This window comes from Aythya marila (assembly GCF_965140915.1).
Source record: "Aythya marila genome assembly, chromosome: 1".
In the NCBI taxonomy this organism is placed as follows: domain Eukaryota; kingdom Metazoa; phylum Chordata; class Aves; order Anseriformes; family Anatidae; genus Aythya; species Aythya marila.
In genome coordinates, this window is record NC_139042.1 from 126,243,740 (window position 1) to 126,266,821 (window position 23,082).

At 42.1% G+C, this 23,082-nt stretch overlaps 2 protein-coding genes across 3 annotated transcripts in view; one reads left to right on the forward strand and one right to left on the reverse strand.

Moving 5' to 3' along the window:
- On the reverse strand, positions 1-15,262 carry FKBP4 (FKBP prolyl isomerase 4). The gene is made up of 10 exons (XM_082763971.1): positions 14,769-15,262; positions 12,198-12,342; positions 10,761-10,903; positions 7,965-8,085; positions 7,266-7,422; positions 5,872-5,962; positions 5,442-5,525; positions 4,510-4,695; positions 3,114-3,353; positions 1-893 (listed from the first exon to the last, which is right to left on the reverse strand). Exons 1-10 carry the CDS (start codon positions 14,850-14,852, stop codon positions 795-797), a joined length of 1,350 nt encoding a protein of 449 aa, XP_082620097.1. The 5' UTR covers positions 14,853-15,262; the 3' UTR covers positions 1-794.
- Positions 14,857-23,082, forward strand: part of TCAF2 (TRPM8 channel associated factor 2) — a 24,120-nt gene continuing 15,894 nt past the window's right edge. For both annotated transcript variants that reach the window (XM_082763942.1, XM_082763943.1), the window contains exons 1-2: positions 14,857-14,989; positions 21,531-21,680. The gene's annotated coding sequence lies outside the window, so the exon portion shown is untranslated. The remainder of the gene's footprint in view (positions 14,990-21,530; positions 21,681-23,082) is intronic.

Sequence of the window (23,082 nt, forward strand, 5' to 3'; positions counted from 1 at the left end):
TAGCGATACAAACAGGAAAATAAACTTTATATGCATAGGTTACAGACATGCTTTGTGTACAATTTTCAGCAACATTTTTTCATTTGCAAACAGATTCTGTATTCATTGTGAAAACTTATGATAACAATAGAGGAAAACATACTGTCACTACTGTACAGCTACATGGATGAGAAAATGCTGAATGACTAGAGAACAATAAATTCAATTAATTCTGCGCAAATTCCAATAAAAACCCATAAAAGTTCTGTTTTCTTAAGTTTAACCGAAGCTTTATTTCTTAAGCTGTGACTTCACAGTCTTCACCTTCAGTAATTTGCAGAGGGGAGGCATACAAGGAAGGTTACAGCATTTAATGGGGGAATGGGGACAATGCCAAGGCAGAAGAACAGGGAGTGCTAATTTGTTCTCAAATCTCACATGAGGACTGTTGGAAAAGGTCATTAAAAAAAAAAAAAAAATCAAGGAAATTAATCCCAGATTCTGCTTCCTAAATTTAAGTAAGCTGGAACCAGAAAGACAAACACAATGGCAAAATGCAAATAAACCAAGCAGAGTAAATCCAGACAGAACTCAAACAGTAACAGAGGCCGCATGAATAAATAAAGTCCCTAGGATTAAACCAGATTTATGCTGCCACTCAGCTTCTTTCACAGACATACAAAGCTGTAATTGACTATGGCATAGTGGCCTCAGCTTCTGTTCCTCTGAAGCCACTGTCCAACCAGGTAGAAAAATAAAGGTCTAATTCACTGGAAATTCTTTCATTTACAAAACTAATGGAATAGGGTTTGTTTTTATGCTTCTGTGTCAACTTCAGATTTATCTTCAACTCCATTCTGCTCATCTTTCATTTCTGCATCTTCAGTGTGGGTGGTTTGAAGAGTAGTAGCTGACTAAACAGAGACAAAAAAAGCCTCCATTATTCAAAATTGCTAAATTTGCAGACAATACCACAAACACCATTTGATGTCTATCACAGGGACACCTAGACTCCTTGCAAGACTGAATTACGATATTAAGACCTTCAGCTAAGAGAAGCTGAAAAATTCTTTGTGTTTTTTCCTGTATCAAAGTAACCAGAAGCAGTTTAGAGCAGTCTGAGAAGTAATACTAGTATTAGGTAGTTAAGATTCATAATATGGTATTTACATGCTTGCCATGTAACACTTTCTTAAAAGGTTCTTCTACAAACCAAAATTTATTTAGGAAGCCTCTACAGAGAACTCCTTTCTCCTGCTTATGTTTCAATGTGATTCACTTTCAGTGATTCCCATGCCCTGCCTTCTCTCCCAGCTTGTAAGAGGCACAGTTGAACTCAGGTTATGAAGAAATATTTCAGACAGCTAGTTTCATGAAAAGCAACTTCAACTCAACAAGTCACTTGGATGTCCTCTACAAGCTTACCTGGAAGAAAAATCTAATCTGACAAAGTGTCTGCTCTAAAAGTGCTCTTCTCCTTGCTCTTCCAGTCCACTTAAAAAGGTGTGGAAGGCAGAGCCACACAGTGATGGCCCTAAACCAGTTTTTACAATAGGACATAGAAAGGACTACTGATGCAATAGTGGCCGTCACACTTTAGCAGACTGTTTACATATTGGATGTTTTGGACTGTTTAGGTATTGGATGTTTAGATGTTAGGAATTTCAGAACCATACTACACACTGCATTCTTAGGAGTAAGAAGGTATTAGATAAACTAACCCTCTTCTCTAGAAGTCTTCAGCTTCTCCCATACCTACTGTTGGAGTTTGACTAAGACATCAATGAAGCTGCAGAAATATGTATTTTCTTGCAAGGAAAATCACCAAGACTGACCTAGGGACTAAGTGGCATTTGTTTACAGTTCCATATTCCATAGATCCATTTTCATACAAAATCACAAATATGAAATAGGCCAGATGGCTTCTGTTAAAAATATATATATATACACAAACACATGCCAATTCCTGATACTATCTGACAGTGTATTGAACAGAATAAACAAAGTTGATTCTTTCCTAAAGTAAACGGGAGAATTGGAAGAAAGCATGCTGTCTCTCTACAGCATCTTCAGTGATGTGCAATGGGAAGACCATGAATCTGCTTTTTGTGAAAATGACTCTACCAGCTGTCCTTCTTAGGGACTGAGGCATACATTTTTAAAATTATGAGAACAGCCCCTTTCATACTTTTACTGGATATCAGTTGTTTCAGTGATCTTCTATGTATGGCAGATCTTGCAATACACCACACTTAGGGAAAGATACTAGACTCCTAGCAGCTGTGCTACCTGGAAGGAATCTGCACAGCATAGCCAGTCAGCTAGCAATTAAAACTTGCAGTTTCACATGTGAAGATTCCTACAAGTGAGGTAATTTTAGTTTGGTTGCTGTATCTTTATCTTGCTGAGATTTTTAATATAAATGAATAAATAAAGACAATGGATGGGTATATGTGTCAGTATCTAAAAGGACAAAATAGCTTCTTCCCAAGATCCAGCAGGCAAGGGCCATTGCTGACATGAGGCTGCCAGGTATGTAACTACCCTGTTCACAGACAATGACAGAATCAGGGGGGATGTCTGCATTTTTGTGTTTGTTTATGCTTCTCCATGAGAAGAAGAACCAAATCCAGAAAAATACTGCTACTCTTTGAAAACAAAAACAACAACAACAAAAAAAATCAAGGTTTTTCTCAGCACTACCTGTATGACAGGCATAAAGTTTCAGTAGATTGGCCATGTTGACACCAGAATAGACTATTCTTCAGAGATGACAGTTCAAGGAAAAAAGGCTTTTTTTTTTTTTCTTTTCCCCAGTTCTTAGATGTTACCATGTTCTCACTTCACCAACTTCAACTGCTTTCTGATCATCACTGCTATTTCAAAATCAGTTGAACTAACTAAAAACATTTTCTGTCATATCCTTGGTACTGATAGTTGTCTTGTTCAAACAAGAAGGCTTAATTCATTCTGAGTGTTGCCTGCTCCATTATTTTTCCCCAGAGGCACCTACTTGAGTGCTTTCCCACTCATATGAGAAGTGAGTGGGAGAAGTAAGCTGAATACCCAAAACTCTATTTGTTGTCTAATATATGACATCACCTCTTGTGGTCTTCTGGAGCAGTGTTACTTACCTTTAAGTCTTTGTCTGCAAGCCTTTGGAACATGTTGGCATACATCTTCTTCTCTTTCTCATGCTGCTCGCGTATTTTTTGCTGACAAGTTACTAGTTGCACTTTGGCAGCTTTGTTACTCGGATAGAGTTGTATCACCTTCTGGAAATCTCCCCGGGCCAACTCAAAGTCATTGACAGCCAAGTGGGCTTCTCCACGTCGGAAGAGGCCTTTTTCATTGCTGCTATCCAATTCAAGTGCCTGCATTTAAAAAAGGAAGAAAAATTATTATTTTTTTTAACTAACATGCAGTCAGAATATCACTAACTGCTACAAACTGAACCTTCTGATTTTCAGTCTTGTCGGACTTACTAATAATTCTAATGTATTTGATTCCATTTAAGTAGAAAAAGATATAGTAGGCCACCTGACAGAGAACCATCAAGTCTGAGAGTTAGTCCTGGCTCTATCCCAGCTCTTTGTTGGACTTTTGCCAACATTACTATCTTCTTTCATCCACTTTGGTGGACAAAAAGCTCAACATGAGCTGGCAGCATATGCTCGTAGCCCAGAAGGCCAACTGCATCTTGGGCTGCATCAAAAGAGGAGTGGCCAGCGGGTCAAAGGAGTAAATTGTCCCCCTCTCCTCAGCCCTGGTGAGGCCCCATTTGGAATATTGCATCCAGGTGTGGAACACCCAGCACAAGAAGGATGTGGAGCTGTTAGAGCAGGTCAAGAGGAGGGCCACAAAGATCATCAAGCGGCCAGAGTACCTCTCCTGTGAAGAATGGCTGAGAGAGCTGGGGATGTTCAGCCTGGAGAAGAGAAGGCTCCAGGGTGACCTTGTAACCTTTCATTACTTAAAGGGAACTGATTAAAAAGATGGAGAGAGACTCTTTGCTCAATCAGAAAATGACAGGACAAGGTAGAATGGTTTTAAACTAAAAGAGGGAAGATTTAGAAGGAAATTCTTCACTCAGAGGGTGGTGAGGCACTGGAATGGGTTGTCCTGAGAGGTTGTGGATGCCCCATCCCTGAAGGTGTTCAAGATCTGCTTAGATGAGGTCCTGACCAACCTGATCTAGCGGTGGCGCCCCTGCCTACGGAAGGGAGGTTGGAACTAGATGATCTTTGAGGTCCCTTCCAACCCAAGCCATTGTATGACCATGTCTTCCTGTTTCTAATTTCTGAATGCTCAAATATTCTTAGTTAAATGTATCAGCGAGTTAGTAAAAGATATTCCAAATACCACTACGATCTTAAGGTGTTGGGTATTTTCGTTGTGTGTTTGCTACTACCCACCTGCCAGCTGATGATAAAGTTCAGATGCCACATGGCTTGACATTCCTCAATTATTAAAGCAAGAGATAAATTGTCAGACCACTTGAGCATAGTAAGAATGAATAAATCCTACTACCTTGTTGCAGTTCTCCAAAGCCTGGGAGTACTCCTTCAGTTTGAGATGGCACATAGCTAGATTAAGGTGGGCAGCAAGCCTCAAGCTCTTGGCTTTTGTATCCTCCTCCTCAGAGAGTCCTGATTCATGCTCCAGCCATGACACAATCTTCTTATACTGTAATGCTGCCCGTTTGTATTTCCCCTCCTGTAAACAAGACAATTTAATTTTCCACACAGCTCATCACAGTAACTTTCACCTCCCCTTTGCCTCTTCTGCTTACCTGAAGCAATACATCTGAAATACTACAGACTAATCAGAACAACTTCTATCATCAAAAGTATACTATGACAGAAGGAGTATATCACTACTGCATAGAACAGTAAATCTTAAGGAATCATACCACCTACTGGTTTCCCCACTAAAGCTGTGCACATTGGCCAGCATTGATACTTTATTCTCAACTACCACCTTGTGTTCAACTTCTGATACAAAACAAGATGGGCCTTTTTCAAAACAGTACAACTAACACCACACAATAAAAATCATCATGAAGTCTGCCTTCTGCTCATCAAATTGGTTGAAACACTGCTTCTCCACATATCTCTACCCAAGTCGAAGTTCATTCACAGCACCATCCCACAGCAGGAGCTTATACTGTAACCTTGCCACTACTCAATGTTTGCCCCAAAGTTATCTCTAGGTACAAACAGCTCTGATACAGAGAACTACAGAACAGAACAGAGCAGCAAGCATTCAGACATTGCAACTCGGAGCCTTTAAAAAAAAAAAAAATAAATAAAGACACCTTCTCCCCCCCCCTCTAATTCTTCCCTGTAAAACGACACAGAGAATACCAACACCACTCTAAAATGACCGAAGCTGTAGATCATCATTACCAGTTCATAACATGGACTAAGAAATGATACTATTATTTGGGGTTTGTAATTTACCTTGAAGTACTGAGTGCCTCTCTCTTTCACCATGCAGCTTTGTTCCAGCTTCTCTTCTGTATTCATTTCCCAAGACTCCTTAGCCTATGCAATTAGGAACAGTTCAAGACAGCAATGTCATTTCTTGGGAAAATGTATGGCTACACTATTCATAACAACAGTACAGTAAAGATATACTTGGAAAAAGCAGTTTTACACTACTACTAGAAACTGAGCTCTAGAGCATAAGAGACACTGACAGCAACAGACAGGGATCCAGTAAGGATAATTTAACCCAAGAGCTCTCAAAGTCTCATCACCACCTACTACAGCAACTTCCTTAATTCAGGTCAAAAGATCAAGGACACCATTGTCCTCGTTTAAGCTGCACCCACACTTCTTCCCCCTCCCCTCCTCCCAGTCTGTTTGGAACTTCATCTCCTATTCCCACCTTTTCAAAGCTCTTGAGTTTCACTTCATACTGTAGTTCTGCATCTGGAGGGATCTGAAATTTCTCCTTCCCAGCACTTCCAAAACCATAGCTGAAAGATTGGGGGAGGGGGGAAAGTTGAAAAACTATCCAAACAACCATGATCTCTTACACAGGAAGCTTGAGGCAAAACAAACAAACAAACAACATGCAAGTCTGCCTACATAGCATTATTGCAAGACAAAGGCTCAAACAATTCCAGATACTTTTCCAAGATTAGCAAGCACAAGATAGGGGAGAGTTGGAAAAAAAAGGGATTCATTTGTCTATTAAATGCTTTTTTCCCCTTTTTTTGAGCTTGCTGTTGTTTATGTGAAGGGAAATCAAGATCAGCAAGTAAAAAAAAAAAAACACATATACTTTGAAATTATACACATCCTGCTTTATATTCATAGTCCAAGACTGGTTATTTTCTTCAGAACATCTGTATTCTATTCTAACTATTCTCAGAAAAGCAAAAACAGCAATGCACAGATTAAGTAAATAGCTGTACACTTAAGATAGCATAAATCTGTTGATTAACAATAAATGCCTGTAGAAAGGCCTTTCTGCCCTGAAACTCCATTAAGAAACTGCATACTAGCAGGAAAACCCTCAAGATAAGACTGCTTTGCTTTTTTTCTTCCAGATTCAACTCCAGTTAAAAAAGCTTAAAATAAAAACAAATAAGTTAGAGTTGGTGGAAATAATCAGTGCAAACTCCACTTATTTTAAATGTGTTCACACTGTAAGGGGAAAATTCTGTTTTTAAGAACATTTACTATTACAACATTATGCACTCATACCTCCGAGTTAGGGCTCTCTGAAACCAAGAACAACTGTGATGATCAAAGGTTTGGATATAAATTTGCCTTATGAAATCTCGTGCCTCACAGAAATCTTGAGCCTGTTTTTCCAATCTGCTTAAGAATACCATTGAGCATTTTATAACAGCAAAGATACTCTTAACATCTCACTACATATCGCATAGGGCTGCTTGGAGGGCTTATCAGATCTTTTCCTATTCTGAGGCTGTTCTTTAATCCAGGTATCTTTATATGCACTTCTGTACAGTAAGTAGTTTCATTAAGAAGGGACACAAGAATGTCAGTTAAAGAAAGCAACAGTATCTGTTTTAATACTCACTAGGATCAACACTATAGACACTTAAGTCAATTTCATTTTTAATGCTACTACTTCATAACCTAGTGGCTAAGTAACCTTAGCTTTGTACTTTCCATACATCCAATTTTCAGGTCTGACGAAGTTTGTACTACAGAACTGAGAAGATCTGAAGAACATTGCAACAGCATACATCATCCCTGCCAGATGTTAGGAATAAGCCTTCAAGTATCAGAAGATCAGGAACAGCTTACTTGGATTTGAGATAGAAAATAGATTCCTCAGATTTCTCCATTTTCTGTATTGCTTTCTCCAGACCATGAGGAAGATCATAATTATCACCTTCTCCAATCTCAAACTGCAGCTCCCGCTTGTCAAAAACACGATCTCCATATCGGCCTTCAAACTGGACTGTCAACAAAAAACAGAACAACCCAGAGACAAATCAGAAGTTAACTGTGCATGGTAAGGGGTAGGTAGCACATGTAATACAGGTTATGCCAAAGCCTCCTCCTAACCAGTCTTTTCTAAGCGTTACAGATGTATAGTTAGCTATTGGTAGCAAATACAACTTCTGTTGCTGAAGTTAATAAACCCTCCCCCCTCATCATTCATCCAGGTTGTGTTGGATTTTTTTTCTACTCCCACAACAAATGCAAGAACTAATCTCCTCTCTTGTTCCTCTGCAAATAGAATTACTTTATTAGAATCATTTAACTTTTGTTATCAGATCAGCACTTTATCAGATTCAGTGTCTCTGAAGAACATAGTTACTCCTTGAAAATGTAAACCTCTCTAGAAATAAAAGAATGAAAGCTTACCCTAAGTTATGTCACTTGGTAAAGGAGATAAGCTAGGTATTCCTCTCTCTAAGGACAAAGAAGTTGTAGGTAAGGAAAAAAGTTCTGCCTTCTCACACATAAAGCTATGTACTATTTGTATAATATACTTACTCTCTACAATAGCACCCTCATTGGGCTTGGAGTAGCCTTCTCCTTTCTTACGGATTCTTCGGATGATGCCACCGTCTTCATCATCAGTGAGGTCCTCCCCCTTAAACTCAAACAGCTCTATCTGTGTAGGGAAGAAAAGTCTTGCATTTGTTCTCATCACGTCAACTCAGTAACCCATGGAATTTGTACTCCAGAGTTCTTTGAAACTATAGCTGTTCAGACAGCCAATGTCTTAGTTAACATCCTGTAAGATATTAGATAGCCAAGACTATAAAGATGCTGTATTTAGTAGATAGTGAATGGAAACCAACAGATGAGTTACAGATGATAATTCAGGCTTTTATGGCTTTTTTTTTTTCCTCCAACAACTTTGATCTCCCAACAGTACAAATTAGATCCTTTAATTCAAATAACTGTGAGAATGGCTTTTAAGTTATACTTACATGAACCACAATACTTAGGGACTACTGAAAAAAAAAATAAATTCTTGGCTTCTTTAAGAGTTGTCCAAAGGACAGTAGTTTCGAGACTTCTGTATCATTCTTTCCTGCATGACTGAACATAGCTACTGTTCTTGTTTTATTTCTCTTGCATTCTCCCCTCTAGACTTGCCTTATCATTATGTATTATGAGTTCACAATTGATTTGCTTGGATTGTCACACTCAAAGAGTTGCAGTCAACAGCTCATTATCAAAGTAGAGAACAGTAACAAGCGCTGTTCCTCAGGGGTTGGTTTGGGACTAGCATTATTTAGTATCTTTGTCAGCAATATGGACAATGGGATGGAGTGCACCCTCAGCAAGCTTGCTGAGGACACCAAGTTGTGAGGTGCAGTCCACACACTGGAGTGAACAGATGCCATCCGGAGAGGGACCTGGACAGACTTAAGATGAGGGCCTGCATGAACCTCATGGAGTTCAACAAGGCCAAGTGCAAGGTCCTGCATTTGGGCTGGGACAACCCCAGCACAAATACAGGCTGGGCAGAAAACGGATTGAGAATAGGTCTGAGAAGGACCTCGGGGTGTTGCTTGACGAGAAGCAATGTGCTGTTGTATCCCAGAAAGCCAACCATATCCTGGGCTACATCAAAAAGAAGCATGGCCAGCAGGTCAAGGGATGTGATTCTCCCACTTTATCCTTCTCTTGTGAGACCCCACCTGGAGTACTGTCTTCAGCTCTGGGGCCCCCAGCACAAGAAGGACATGGAGGTATTAGAGCATGTCCTGAGGAGAGCCACAAGGATGATCAGAGTGCTGGAGCACCTCTCCTATGAGGACAGGCTGAGGGAGCTGGGGTTGTTCATCCTGGAGAAGAGAAGGCCCCAGGGACACCTTATAGCAGCCTTCCACCAATATCTAAAGAGGGCCTATAAGATACCAGGAGAGGGACTCTGTCAGGGACTGCTCTGATAGTACAAGGGATAATGGCTTTAAACTAAAAAAGGGGAGATTTAGATTAGATATAAGGAAGAAATTCTTTACTGTAAGTATGGTGAGGCACTGGAACAGGTTGCCCAGAAAGGTTGTAAATGGATGTGTTCAAAGTGTTCAAAGCCAGGTTGGATGGGGCTTTGAGCAACTTGATCTAGTGGGAGGTGTCCCTGCCCGTGGCAGTGTGGTTGTAATTAGATGATCTGTAAGGTCCCTTCCAAACCAAACCATTCTATGATTCTATGATCATTCAGGGGAAAAAAAAAAAAAAACAAAACTCCAAAAAAAAGACAAAGAAGAAGCCAGGATGACCAAACTCTTTAGTCACTGGAAATAAATATATTTGTAAAATACCTTGTTTACAACAGAAACATGATCTGTCCTCTACCTTTTATCTAGAATTGCTGCTGCAACAAATTGTTTAGAATTTTTAAAAGCTGGTTTTAATGCAATTGACTAACCAGCCTGAAACTTCTTCAAATGGTCTTTCAAGTCTCTAATGAAAATCACAGTTTGAAGTGGGAGTACCAAGACAAGACAGAAAAAACACATCTAGTCACAAAAGAAACTTTGTCTAACAGCTACAAAATTAAGAAGATGTTTTGTTATCCCATCTTTGAGTAAAACAGTAGTAAAAACGACAAAAAGAGCAAGCCAGTCTATTCAGCATTGTTTATACTAAGTACCTTGTTTGAACAACAACAAAAAAAGGAAATTCAAAGCTATTGCTGTTGAGATTCATGACACTGAACTAAAGATACACGGAATGTAAAAGAAATTGAATATTCATCTGCACAAGGAGTATTTCCAGCTACCATTTTGATAGATATCTAATACAATTCTGGTCTTTCTATTCAGTCTGTCTGAAGCAAGCTAGATCACTTCAGAACATGCCACTGATAACATTACAGTTTTTCCCATTTCTTTTTTAACCACCAAGCCCTGCGCCAATATTCTACAGAATTATGAATTAAAAAGAAAAAAGGACATCCATTATTTCAGGACATAACCAAGAGACAGTCTCCAAATACTGATGTAGTGATGAGACAGCTACTAAATCTTTCAACATCAGTTTTAGAGGCAACCATGTACAAAAAAAAAAAAAAAAGTGCTTTCTTTGTAGGACAATTTGTACACAATTTTGGTGCAATGATGGCACTTGCAAAGGAACCATGCTGGCATTGCTTTATTTATTAAATTTATTTTTAAACAATGTAAGAGAAAGACTAAAGAATGAGTGACCTTCACAGATTTTAAGTGCCTAACCCTCCTATTTAAAAAGATACTACATCACACAATTTCTACAGTGAAATATGACTTTCATTTGTTCTTTGAGTGTACAGTTTTAGCGTCTGTATCTCACCTCAAAGATCAGCGTAGCGTTGGGAGGTATCTTTGGTGGGCTCCCAGCTGAGCCATAGGCGTATTCTGGTTTACAAGTAATCCTACAAATTTCGCCAACCTTCATAGTTGCCACAGCAATGTCCCATGCTTTGATCACCTCACCTGTAGAAGTCAAATTTCAGTCGTGATTGCTAGGCACACATGAAAGACATCATCAACTCTGAAATCGAGCATTATCACTTTTAGTATACAAAAACTAAGACAGAGCAGAACTACTAAAAGACTCGTGCCCATTCTGCTTTACATATGTCAGTTTTAACTGCAATCAAGTTACAAAGTTACTTGGGCACTCAAATTTGTGTACATTTCTTCATTCTAGATATAGTGATTCTTTTCCTCCCCTTGCTTCCTTGCCCACAGAGAATACAAGTTATCTAGACACAGACTATTCCTGAAGAGCCTGGCACAATCTCAAGTGTGGAGAAAATAACAATAAACTCTTTGGAGCAGAAGGTCTTAGGGTGAGAGATTGGTTGCTTGTATTTTGAAAACAACACAAAACAACAGCCTTTTCTCTCTGTACTTTATCAGTTGGCAAAGACCAGCAAAAGTGGTAACTAAAAGTTACATGCACTTGTAACAGAAGGGGGGGGGGAGGCATAGTATCCCTTCTAACGAGAAAAGGGAACAGAAGCTGTAATCTCAAGTAACAAAATCCTCTTATTCAAGCTCTCCTACTCCTGCCTCCTTTAAACTCAATCAGACCCGATTATTTGAGTAAACTTGGTATCATCCCAGATTTCAGGACACTGCAGAATTGATCTCCAAAATAAAAGAGCAGCAAGTAGATAACTGCTAGTGAAAAAACACAGATTGAGTAGTAAGATTTGCTGAACAAGGATGTCTGGATTTTTACGTTCAAAAAATGAAGGCTTTTGATTATGACAGGATTTACTTCAACATTCAGATTTGGGTTAATTTGGGAATTTAGGGAAAGAAGGAGTACATTTCATCATTCTTCAGCTGCAGCTGACAGTTGCCCCTGTGCACCCTGCCCCAGTATCTGTGCACCCTGCCCCAGTATCTGGTCACAATTAAGTACTCTTGAATTTGAGTTGTTTGCAAAAGCAGTTTGCAAAAGAAAAAAAAGAAAAAAAAAAATCAACAAAATGTTATTTAACTACCCCTTATCACTCTGCTTCAGGGTGAATTCCCATCAGGTGAGTGTTTCCCCTAAAGGGCTTTGTCTGAGGCTCCATGAATTCTTCAGCAGGCAGGTATACAGCATGCACATTCAGAAAGATTTCAAAGTTCTGATTGTGCTGTTTTAAGTAAATAAACTTAAAACAGCTCTGGAAACACGTTTAAATAGTAACTTTAATATGGGAATGAACCACACACGCAAGGGAACTCCATCTCAATGCTACCAAGGTTAAAACCAAACATAAAATATTACCTTTCCCCAAATCGAATGAAAATTTGTCTCTCCTGTCCAGACTGGAGTCAAATTTTGTGCCATCGAGGAGCCATCCTGTATAATGGACGGTCACTTTATCACCTATCATCGGCGACTCTGTCCCACTGCCTTCCCTCTTGACAACCTGAAAAAAAACAGTAAGCAACACTAAGATGATGAATACTACACCTGCCTATTGGACATTAATTCCGTTTACTCAAGGTATGTGCATTACTATCTTCAGCCAATAAGGGATTTGCAGGTTTGTTTCAGTTATCAGGAAAGGAACTGACCAACTAGAGTGTCTACAGACTAATAGTGTTTTAAATGCAGGAACCTCAAGATGGCTGTGCTGTGATACAACAATTTTAACTGGCAACAGTTGGCACCAGCTTAACAAATCTCTCCACCTATAGTTGCCAATGTCATTTAAACTTCCTTGACAATATTACGTATGATTTTTAAACTTACTCAGAAAAACCACCGAGCGGGTTTTTTTTTTTTTGGTCTGTTTTATTCTAGTATTTTCTTTGCCACTACTGTATCATTACCAAGAAGTTCAGTGCTCTAGGCAAAACACAAACAAGAAAACATCCTGATTCCTCTCGTACGAGGTCTATTCCAATAGGTAATCTGAAATTACTCCAGTTAAACCTGACAGTTATGCAAAGCTCACCGGGGGGGGGGGGGGAAGGAGGGGAATACTACCTGCTCAGTTTCCTAGGGAGGGAACACTGTGAACAGAGAGAGATGCCTTGACCTCACTCTGCACATCCTGCCCTTATCCTCCACCACTTCTGTGGTGCAGCAGTTACGAGCATCAGAGATAAAATGAGATCTACTGATCTTCTTTCCTCCCAAAGAAAGCAAAAATTTAAGCGATCTCTTTAACGGAGAATTGAAAACAGGTATATGAAAACAACATGAATCTAGTAACCAACCTGAACTACATCATGCACAGACTTGTCTAGCAGCTTTAAAGCAATGAATCTGAAATCACTTTGGAAGAGTAACTGCGTTTACTGGAAAATTTACTAAGCATTTCCAAATGTCAGCTTCTCAAAAGTGTCGTATCAGGTTATACAACATCAAACACCGATTATCTCATTTTCAGTATTTATACAACATTGATATTTTCCATTTAATTCATTTTCAGGAGACTCAAAATTGATTTCTCGTAAGTATGGCAGCCCTATTCTCAATAGCATTTACTTTTCCCTTGCAGATGTAGGAACCTGATTTTTCTGTTCGTATTGTCATTGCAAATATTTTTTTTTCTGTGCTTAAATGCTGACGCTATAAATAGTGCAAATGCATGCAGTAACACCAGGTGAAAACCTCTGGATACTGTTCTGATACGAAGCTAATGAAGAAATGTAAAAAAAACCTCTCCTGGAATCAGTGCAATGATACCAGTACAAAATCGGTGTAGATTAGGTTCAGATTTAGACTCCTTGGTTTTAATAGGTGTATCCTGCAATCACTACAAAAATGAAGTCTGTGGAAGCTAGATTTCATGGTGTCTACAATCTTCTGCCTTAAAAGTTCATAATCCCACTCCTGTGGTGTTTTTTTTTTTAGCATCGCCTGCTCCTCCATCAAAAGGTGGGTACTGCAGATGGATACTCGCATCTATATTTGCATCTATAGTGGATGGATACTTGCTGCCTTGTACTGTGTTCAAGCAGTCAAGATGCAAGAGAGCTCCAGGCAGCTCCCTGGGAGCTGTGTGTATGATATATGGGAACTCCATCGTTATACCGTGACACAGGCAAAATCCTGGAGCTCTAAGCAGAGCATATCGGTGAGAAACATGTGAAAGGGGATAAAACCAACCATTTTTCAGTGAGGTCCCCAGCATCCTTCCTGAAACCGTCACCATGACAAACACAGGACCTACACCAAAAGGCTCTGGAGGCTAAAAAGAGAATTTTGTCTTCGCTGTCCTGCTCCTTGTCATCTCCCCTAACGCCACGGCTCCGATCTCGCCGCGATTAAAGACGGCTTCCAGCCCTTGCTGCGGCAAGTTTTTACGAGAGACGGGAGAAGTTTCTAGAGATATGGAAATTGGAAATGTTCGATGCAGGAGGAGGCCGCTCGCGCAACTCCCCTTGACGGTGTCAACTCCGCCACCCACCCGCACCAACCACCCGCCGTGCGGGCACCGGGGCGAGAAGGGAACACCGGGGGGGGGGGGGGGGGGGGCACGACCACCGGCAGCTCGCCCAGCCCGGGGAGCCTCCCCGAGGGGCTCCTGCCGCCGAGCCCGGCTCCTGCGGGCCCCCAAGGCGCCATCTCGGGCTGCCGGAGCCGCTCGCAGCAAGATGGAGCGCCCCGGCCGCCAGCGCCCTGCAGCCGCCGCACGCACATGGCGGCGCTGCCCGGGCTCCATCTTCAGCCCCCGGCCAGCAACACGTGCTGGGGGCGGGACGGCCACGGGCCCCCGCAGCAGCGGGCACGGCTCGGCTCGGCTCGGCTCAGCTCCGGCTCCGCTGCCCTGAGCCCCGCGGGGACGCGGAGCGTGCCCCCCCCCCCGACCCCCGAGGGGACCGCGCCGCAGCCGGCGGGTACCTTGAGGACGCCCTCATCCCGCTTCAGCGTGATGTCCACCCCCTCCAGGGGGGCCCCGTCCGCTTTCATCTCCTCCGCCGTCATCCCGCTCGCTGCTGCTGCTGCTGCTGCCACCGCTGCGCTACACCGGGACCGGGACCAGATCTGGCTCCGCGCTGCGCCGCGGGCTCCGCTCGCCGCGCCTCTCCTCCCTCCTGCCTTCGCCGCAGCGCCGGCCCCGGGTCAGCGGGAGGAGGAGGAGGAGGAGGAGGAGGAGGAAGGGGAGGGGGAGAGGGAGGGACCGAGAAGTTTCTAGAGGCTGCCGCAGCGCGCTCGCCGCGCCGGGGCGCCAGGGGCCGGGGTGAAAGTGCGCGGCGGGGAGAGGGGCTGCGGGGAGAGGGGCTGGCGCCGCCAGGCAGCGCCCGGCACCGGGCTCTCGGCCGCCTGCGGGGGGATCGAGGCGGGCTGGGGCCGTGCCCGGCCCCGCTGGGCAGCGACACGCGTCTGCCTCCCCCGTCGGCGGCGCCTCCCCGCGGCACCTTCCCGGCCCTTCCTGAACTTTCCTTCCCCGCTCGCCCACGGGCGCCAGGCGAGCAGCGCAGCGGCCCCTGCCGGCCCCCGGGCAGTCCCCCAGGGGGATACAAAGCGCAAAATCCGCAGATTTCCCCTCAAAAGCGTGCCCTCCAGCCCCGGGCAGGAACGCGTTGTAGCAGCTTAAAACCTAGGGTGACCAAGGATGAGGAAGGGTGAGAGGGAAAGAAACAGTTTCTGGATGCAGTTGGTCTAGAAGCTTCTAGATGCTGATCGCAGTTCCCCATGGATGAGTTTGCAGGTTAAATCTGCAGCAGGTACCGAGCTGGTGCTGTGCGTGCCATAAACCAGACTGAGATCTGCTGGGGTGCACGGAGAAAAGCATCTGAGCTGCTTCTGGCCCAACAGGTCTTAGTGGGGGCAGCAAAAACGTGGAGGCACTTTCCCATCCATCCTCCGGCTGTTATATATGGAGTGGTAATTCGTGTCCAGAAAATGGTTGATGTTAATAAAGAAGGGGGAGATTTGGGAGTGTGGCCATGGGGGTTGGAAAGCCCCGTGGATGAGATAACATTAGACTCTTAACGACGAGGCCATCAGGAACATAAAAGAGTTTGGAGGGAACAAAGAAGGCTGATTCAGGAGACTCCATGCAGTCTCCGGTTTCTTGTTCTCCAGCCACTGAGGCATGGAAGTTTCTGGTTGTTTGCTGTTGTTGTTATAGGCAAAGTTGTTCGACCAATGAAAAGTTGGTTTGAAAAGAACTGCTGTGGGGAGAGGGGTATAAGAGGGGAGCCTGTCCTCAAGATAAAAAAAGCAACACGATGTGATGAAGTTGTCATCAATAAAGAAGCAGAAAGAAGGAATGAAAAGAACAGGCTAGCAGAACAGAGACCAGGACGGGGACAGACACTTTGATTGCCTCATGAAGATAGGTTCGGCCAGACTCAGCAAACTGCTCAGAGAAGCTCATACAGAAAGTTGCTGGAAACAGGCGGTGCTGGAGAGAAGCTTGAGCTGAGAGAAGCGGACCTGTGCACACAACTGCCCCTCGCTGGTAAGCAGTTGCACATTATGGGGAATCATATGTCCTTAGGAACAAAGACTGTCCTGGTAACCTTACAGCTTATTCTCCTTATTAACAATTGGACAGTTTATGAGCCTGAAATATGGGACCAAACTGAGGTCAAGGGGTGGCACTCTGCAACTAAAAATGACAAGGTTGCAGTGGGATTGCTTGGCACCCGGCGAGCAGTCTCTGAGACCTTAAAGAGCCGTGTGGGACCACAGTCAGAAACGTGTGGCTTGCCAGATAGTGAGGGAGCTGCGGGCTCCTTTATTGATCTGACTGATGCACCATCGGCCCCTCTGCTGCTACAGCCATCGAAGGCCTTTGCTGTTCCGCCCCCTGGTGACCTGGACGTGCCTTTTGACCCAGGCCTATTGGCCTTGAAAAGGAGATGGGTATGTTTTTCTTTGAAGGCCTGAAGACCAAGTTGCTTGACAACTTAAAGTGAGACATATTGTTCAAAAGGAATGGAAGATGGAGACTTGTTTGTAATCAAGAAAAGGAATGGAAAGTGGAGACTGTTAAGTCATGGAACTTAAAGGATTGTTTGTTACCTTTCGTGATTGTATGTACGTGTATGTATAGGGCATACTTGGGTTTAGTATGTAAAAAAATGTTCTGTATATTTAGAATATTTGATGTTTGTGTGTGCGTGTTGGTGGAGCGTAGACTCCCTGCACACCCAGCGCTGTTTACTTGCCTTTTTTACCTTTTATAGCTTTTATACCTTTTATAAATATTACTAAATTCAGATTGAGTTGAGACTTCATTTATAACATGGCTAATGTGTCTTCACAGTGCTAAGTGTTCTTGTTGGGCAATGCAGTTTCTGTTTGGTACCAGTATTGCTTGAGCAGTATGTTGAATACTTCATGTTCCTGCGTTTAAAAGCTGGTGTGTAGAAATGGTGCCAAATTAACCACAGTTGCCCAATATGCTAGAATCGAGTCTAAGAAAGTGCTAAATAGTAAAAAGGGAGGGGGGTCTATTATAAATGAAGTCTCAACTCAATCTGAATTTAGTAATATTTATAGAAGAAATAAGGTATAAGAAAAGGTATAAAAGGCAAGTAAACAGCGCTGGGTGTGCGGGGAGTCTACGCTCCACCAACACACACACACGAACATCAAACATTCTAAATATACAGAACATTGCTTTACATACTAAACGCGAGTATGCCTATGCATACGTACAATCAGAAATGGTAACAAACAATCCTTTAAGTTCCATGACTTAACAGTCTCCACTTTCCATTCCTTTTCTTACTTACAAACAAGTCTCCATTTTCCGTTTCTTTTGAACAATACGTCTCACTTTAAGTTGTCAAGCAACTTGGTCTTCGGGCCTTTTGTATCCCGTTCTTCCCCGATTGAAGAAAAATATATCCATCTTCTTTTCAAGGTCAAAAGGCACGTCCAGGTCACCAGGGGGCGGAAGAGCAAAGGCCTGCGATGGCTGTAGCAGCAGAGGGGCCGGTGGCGTAGCAGTCGTATCAGTAAGGGAGCCCGCAGCTCTCTCACTATCTGGCAAGCCACACGTTTCTGACTGTGGTCCCACATGGCTCTTTAAGGTCTCAGAGACTGCTTGCCAGGTGCCGAGCAATCCCACTGCAACCTTGTCGTTTTTAGTTGCAGAGTGCCACCCCTTGACCTCAGTTTGGTCCCATATTTCAGGCTCATAAACTGTCCAATTGTTAATAAGGAGAATAAGCTGTAAGGTTACCAGGACAGTCTTTGTTCCTAAGGACATATGATTCCCCATAATGTGCAACTGCTTACCAGCAAGGGGCAGTTGTGTGCACGGGTCCACTTCTCTCAGCTCGAGCTTCTCTCTAGCTCCAGTGCAGTGCGCCTGTTTCCAGCAACTTTCTGTATGAGCTTCTCTGAGCAGTTTGCTGAGTCTGGCCGAACCTATCTTCATGAGGCAATCAAAGTGTCTGTCCCCGTCCTGGTCTCTGTTCTGCTAGCCTGTTCTTTTCATTCCTTCTTTCTGCTTCTTTATTGATGACAACTTCATCACATCGTGTTGCTTTTTTTATCTTGAGGACAGGCTCCCCTCTTATACCCCTCTCCCCACAGCAGTTCTTTTCAAACCAACTTTTCATTGGTCGAACAACTTTGCCTATAACAACAACAGCAAACAACCAGAAACTTCCATGCCTCAGTGGCTGGAGAACAAGAAACCGGAGACTGCATGGAGTCTCCTGAATCACCCTTCTTTGTTCCCTCTAAACTCTTTTATGTTCCTGATGGCCTCGTCGTTAAGAGTCTAATGTTATCTCATCCACGGGGCTTTCCAACCCCCATGGCCACACTCCCAAATCTCCCCCTTCTTTATTAACATCAACCATTTTCTGGACACGAATTACCACTCCATATATAACAAGTATCAAAGAGTATCTAAAATAGCATTTTATTGCCTGATCAATAAAATGTCCCAAACCAACAAATTGCAGCGGGACTCTGGAACAGACTTGTAGGAGGTGATGCCTGGCTAATGATTGTCTGCAATTTGTTATGTTTATGAATAGGTTTATGTAAAGACTTGCTATAGATAACAAAGATTGTACATAAAGCCGTTAGAAGGTGGGCAGAGAGCAGCACAGCTAAGATGTAGCTTATACTAATTTAAAACTAATACAAGAGATCAGCTTGTAGTACCTCTGCTTGGTGCATTATAAAAGATAATGGTGCATAATAAGGGGAAAATGATCAGTTTATATGAATTGTGCTTTGCTGTTGATGTTGCAAGCACTCTTGAAGCCCACGGTAAGGTACAAATGTTCATCAGTTTAATCCTATGTTGCTAATTTGTGTGACACTTCATGTTAGGCCATGAAGGATGTCAGCCACTGCCTGCCAGCCAAGTTACACCTTATCCATTTGTCATTCTCAGATTCAGTGAGTTGTCCTGTTATCCGTGCTCTCCCTTGTTCTCAATCGTATACAGCAAAACAAGTCCTGTGCTGTCATTTTAGTTTAGAAGAGAGAAAGTTGTTTCTCCTTATCCTTTACCACATTACTGCAGACAGCAGTAGATTGGCATGGTCCACACCAAAGAGCATTTGACACAGGTCTCTTTTCACATGAAGAACTCTGGTGTTACACTCATCCCCTGCTTCAAAACCTAGTAGCATCTAAAGGGAAATAATCTGAACAGGCATAATGTAGCAGGCATGCAAATGAGATCCAACCCCTCCACTGTAGGATTGGAAAAGGGCTCTGTATTTGCAATTCTGAGATTTGTAGCTGTTCTTTTCGTTTTTCACCAGCAGATGTCAGCACGGTTCTAAAACTACAGGCCATAGGACTTTCGTTTAAGTTCTCATTTTCAAAGTTATTTTCTATTAAGGTTATGGTTCCTTTTCCTGTGCTTCTGCACATAAATACTTGATGTTATTTGGGAATTTCATTTATGTGATACGTGCTGGCCTTTTTGGATCACAGAGATTTTAAAAGAGTAAGTAGGACATTTTTTGTATAAACATCTCTGGCATGTGTCTTTACTGGTCATTGCCCACGAGCCTACTTTCAGTTCTTAGGAATTTAGTCAAATTCAATTTTAATTAAAATTGTAATTACATTTTCAAATGCAAAATTATTTAAAAACACACAGGCAGATGTTATATATATACTTTCATTTTGTTCTTTCCTTATCTTTAAAAAGTAATTGAGATTGCTGTTCAGCTGTGTGTTTAGACTCTAAGGGTTTCTATTTCTTTGCATTCTGTTAGACAGTGAGTAGCCCTAATGCGTGCATGTTAATATCATCAGAAAGAACAGGCAATCCCTGTTGATTTTTTCTGTAGGAAAATACTACCAATAACTAATTACAGGTGGCAATTGCCTGATAGATTCTGCTACACCTTTGCTGAAAATTGTACTGTATTTCTTTTCAATTTGTTTTCTAATAATTTTAATACTATTAAAAAAATAGTAACTTCCTTTAGTCATTGCTTTCTTGGCCTTGTCTTTCTTAACCTGGTTCCATCAGTCTGTATGGATTACATTTTTTCTCTGTATGGCTTTTATCAACAGCCACCTTGGGAAGGTATAAGCTATTGGAGGATTTTTGTGATGATGCTTTTAGCTTTTGTTTTATTAAATTTAAAAAATATATATAAAAATTTATAAAAAGTTAAATTTTTATTTAGCTTTTATTTGTCATTTTAAGAGTTGTTACTAATTTCACAACCTCACCTACTTCTTGTCTTCCTCAATTTTCGTTTGACCTACTAAGCTTTGTTTCTTTGACTTTTTTAATGTAACATTGTGGTGGTTTTACCCTGCTGGGCAGCTAAACTCCACCACAACTGCTCTTTCACAGAGTTGGGGGAAAGGAGGAAGGTGTTGGAGGGAGTCTTGATGCTGTGCCAGCTCTGCTCAGAAATAGACAAAACATTGTTGCGGTATCAGTACTGTTCTAGCTATACAGTTCATTGCACCTGGATTTATTGCTTTCCATTACAACCTTTCTTACACTTAAGTTGATCTTTCCGTTTCATGGCTTACTGCTTTAGCCTACCCTATTGGTGGTTTCATGGTGCTTATGCTTTCAAAAGGTATTGAAAAAGGTGGAAAAACATGCAGGACATATCTGAGATGTTCAGTCCTGAGAGGTTTTGTCCCCATGTTTAGATTAACACAAATTTGAGCCTATTCTGAAGTGAACCAGCCTCACAGTTTTGCTCTAAATGTTTTTCATAGCCTGTCAGAAACCAAGTTCTTGATCATCTGGCAGGGCAGAGCTTGAGCGTGTTACAGTCCTAGCAGCAGCCCAAGCTCTCACTTGTATGCTTAAGCCATCTGTAGTGCCCACTTAGTCTTGCAGGGTAGATATTGGCTTTCTTTATAAGAATATCACAGAACTTTTAAGTACATTCTGGTTTTCATGTATGTTAAGTTTGCATTTATGCTACACAGTGCAAAAATCATATGTTTTGTTTTTTTTTTTTTTGGTTTTTTTTTTTCCCTTGTTAAAAAGAGCATTGTCACACAGCTCAGACAATCTTATGGAGAAGAAATAAATCTTCATGTGTATTATATGTCATCAGCTTTCCTAAACACTTCAGATTATGACCTCTAGTTTGTTTTGTTTTGTTTTTTGACAGTGTTGACATAAATGTATCATCCTTCCTGTGTCTTGTTGCCTTTATTTTTTTTTAAGTTATTGTGCCCTTCCAGGTCACTGCTGCCATATGGATACTGGGACTTGCCATGGTACTGGTCATTCTACAGGGCCTATGAGGACAACATTCTCCTGGTTTCTTTGGTCACTCTTCTTTGTTTCTGTCCCAGCCTAATGAGAATGCATGTTGTAGGCTCTCCGTGGAGGTAAGGACTTCTGATGCAGATAATGTTTGCCTTTTTTTATTGCAATTTGGAGTGTAGATGAGCAGGAAATAGTTGAGTCGATAATTTCAAGATTGGCTGGATAAACGTCTGGGAGGACCTTTGAGGACCTGCTCCACAATGACATAAGAGGCTTATGATATTCTCCTGTTCTGGGTTCAAAGCTGCTTCTTACAGTCACCTGGCAGAACGTGGAATCTCAAAGTTCCAGCTGTGAGTGTTCGTCCAGCGTGCCAAAGGGCATTGCTCAAGGCATGAAATTTGTGTTCTAAGTTAGCTATTCTGGGACAAAACTCATATAAAGGCATTTCTGGAGCCCAGTGTCATTTCAGTTCTCCATATAGGCCTTGAACCAGTGACACTGGCTTCATCTAGTTGGAAAGGACTACATTAGAGCTAGTTGCCCTGTGGTCCCTTTAAAATTAGGAGAGATCCAGTCACTAGATTATATAGCGTGATCCATTTCACCCTAAAGAAAAGTTTTAAAGCAGGGCAGATGGCTTTTTCCATCCAGCTGCATGTTTTTCTCCACTGGTAGAAAACAGAGCTCACAGTGACTAGCTCAGTTTTAAACGTCTGCATTTTGAAAGGTCACATCTCCCTTCTTCTTTGCAAGTCTCTTAGCTGTCCTCAGAATAGTTTTGCCTGCCTGAGATTTTTTTTTCTCAGAATCTACTCCAGCTCTGCCCCAGACTGCTAATGGTTTAGTCATTAATGTACCTAGTCTCCTTCTTCTCATTTTCCCAATTAAGTCAGTACTCACAAAATCAAATCAAATAAAAATCCAATGTCGATGATGAACAGACATCATGGATATAAGTACTTTTGTCTCTTCAGCAAATGCCAGATGTTGGCATTCATCTCCTTGCTCACTTTGTTGATAAACGTGTTAAAAAGCAAGAGCCCACCAATTCCTTACTACATGCATACCTTGCAGCTTACTTGATGAATAGTTGTGCAGACAGCTAGACTGTAAAGCTGAAAGAGGAAAGAGTGGAAACTGCAAGAGTCCCCCCTGATTAGGAACAGCAGCCAAATTGCTAAGAATCATGTCTCTCTCTCACTTAGGCTGCCTGTGTTCTTAACAAGTGATTTACCTCCAGTGACTGTCCTGTGCCTTTTGTCCTCCCCCTCTCAGATACTGCACATTACCCTACGTTTTACCCATGACAGGTTTTGCAGCAACCATTAAGGACTTGCTCCACAGCGACTGAGCACTTGATATGAAGTCTGTTCCCATATTTACCCTTAGAACTCCCTCCTAGTCATGTGTCTCCCAGAGGTCTTCCTAAATGGACCCAGCGGTTTTCCTGCCTCCACACCATGTCCCTTTTGCCTGGGTATTCTCTGTGCTGACTGTGATGGCTTTTGGACAGAAGATGAT

Bases quoted from the DNA above. Each gene is read 5' to 3' on its own strand.
- FKBP4 (XM_082763971.1), bottom strand. From the start codon at position 14,852: ATGACGGCGGAGGAGATGAAAGCGGACGGGGCCCCCCTGGAGGGGGTG. The intron at 5,526-5,871 runs GTGGGAATAGGA...CTAATTGCATAG, and splicing joins AACTCAAGAGCTTTGAAAAG to GCTAAGGAGTCTTGGGAAAT. The intron at 3,354-4,509 runs GTAGTAGGATTT...TTTTAAATGCAG, and splicing joins CTTTGGAGAACTGCAACAAG to GCACTTGAATTGGATAGCAG.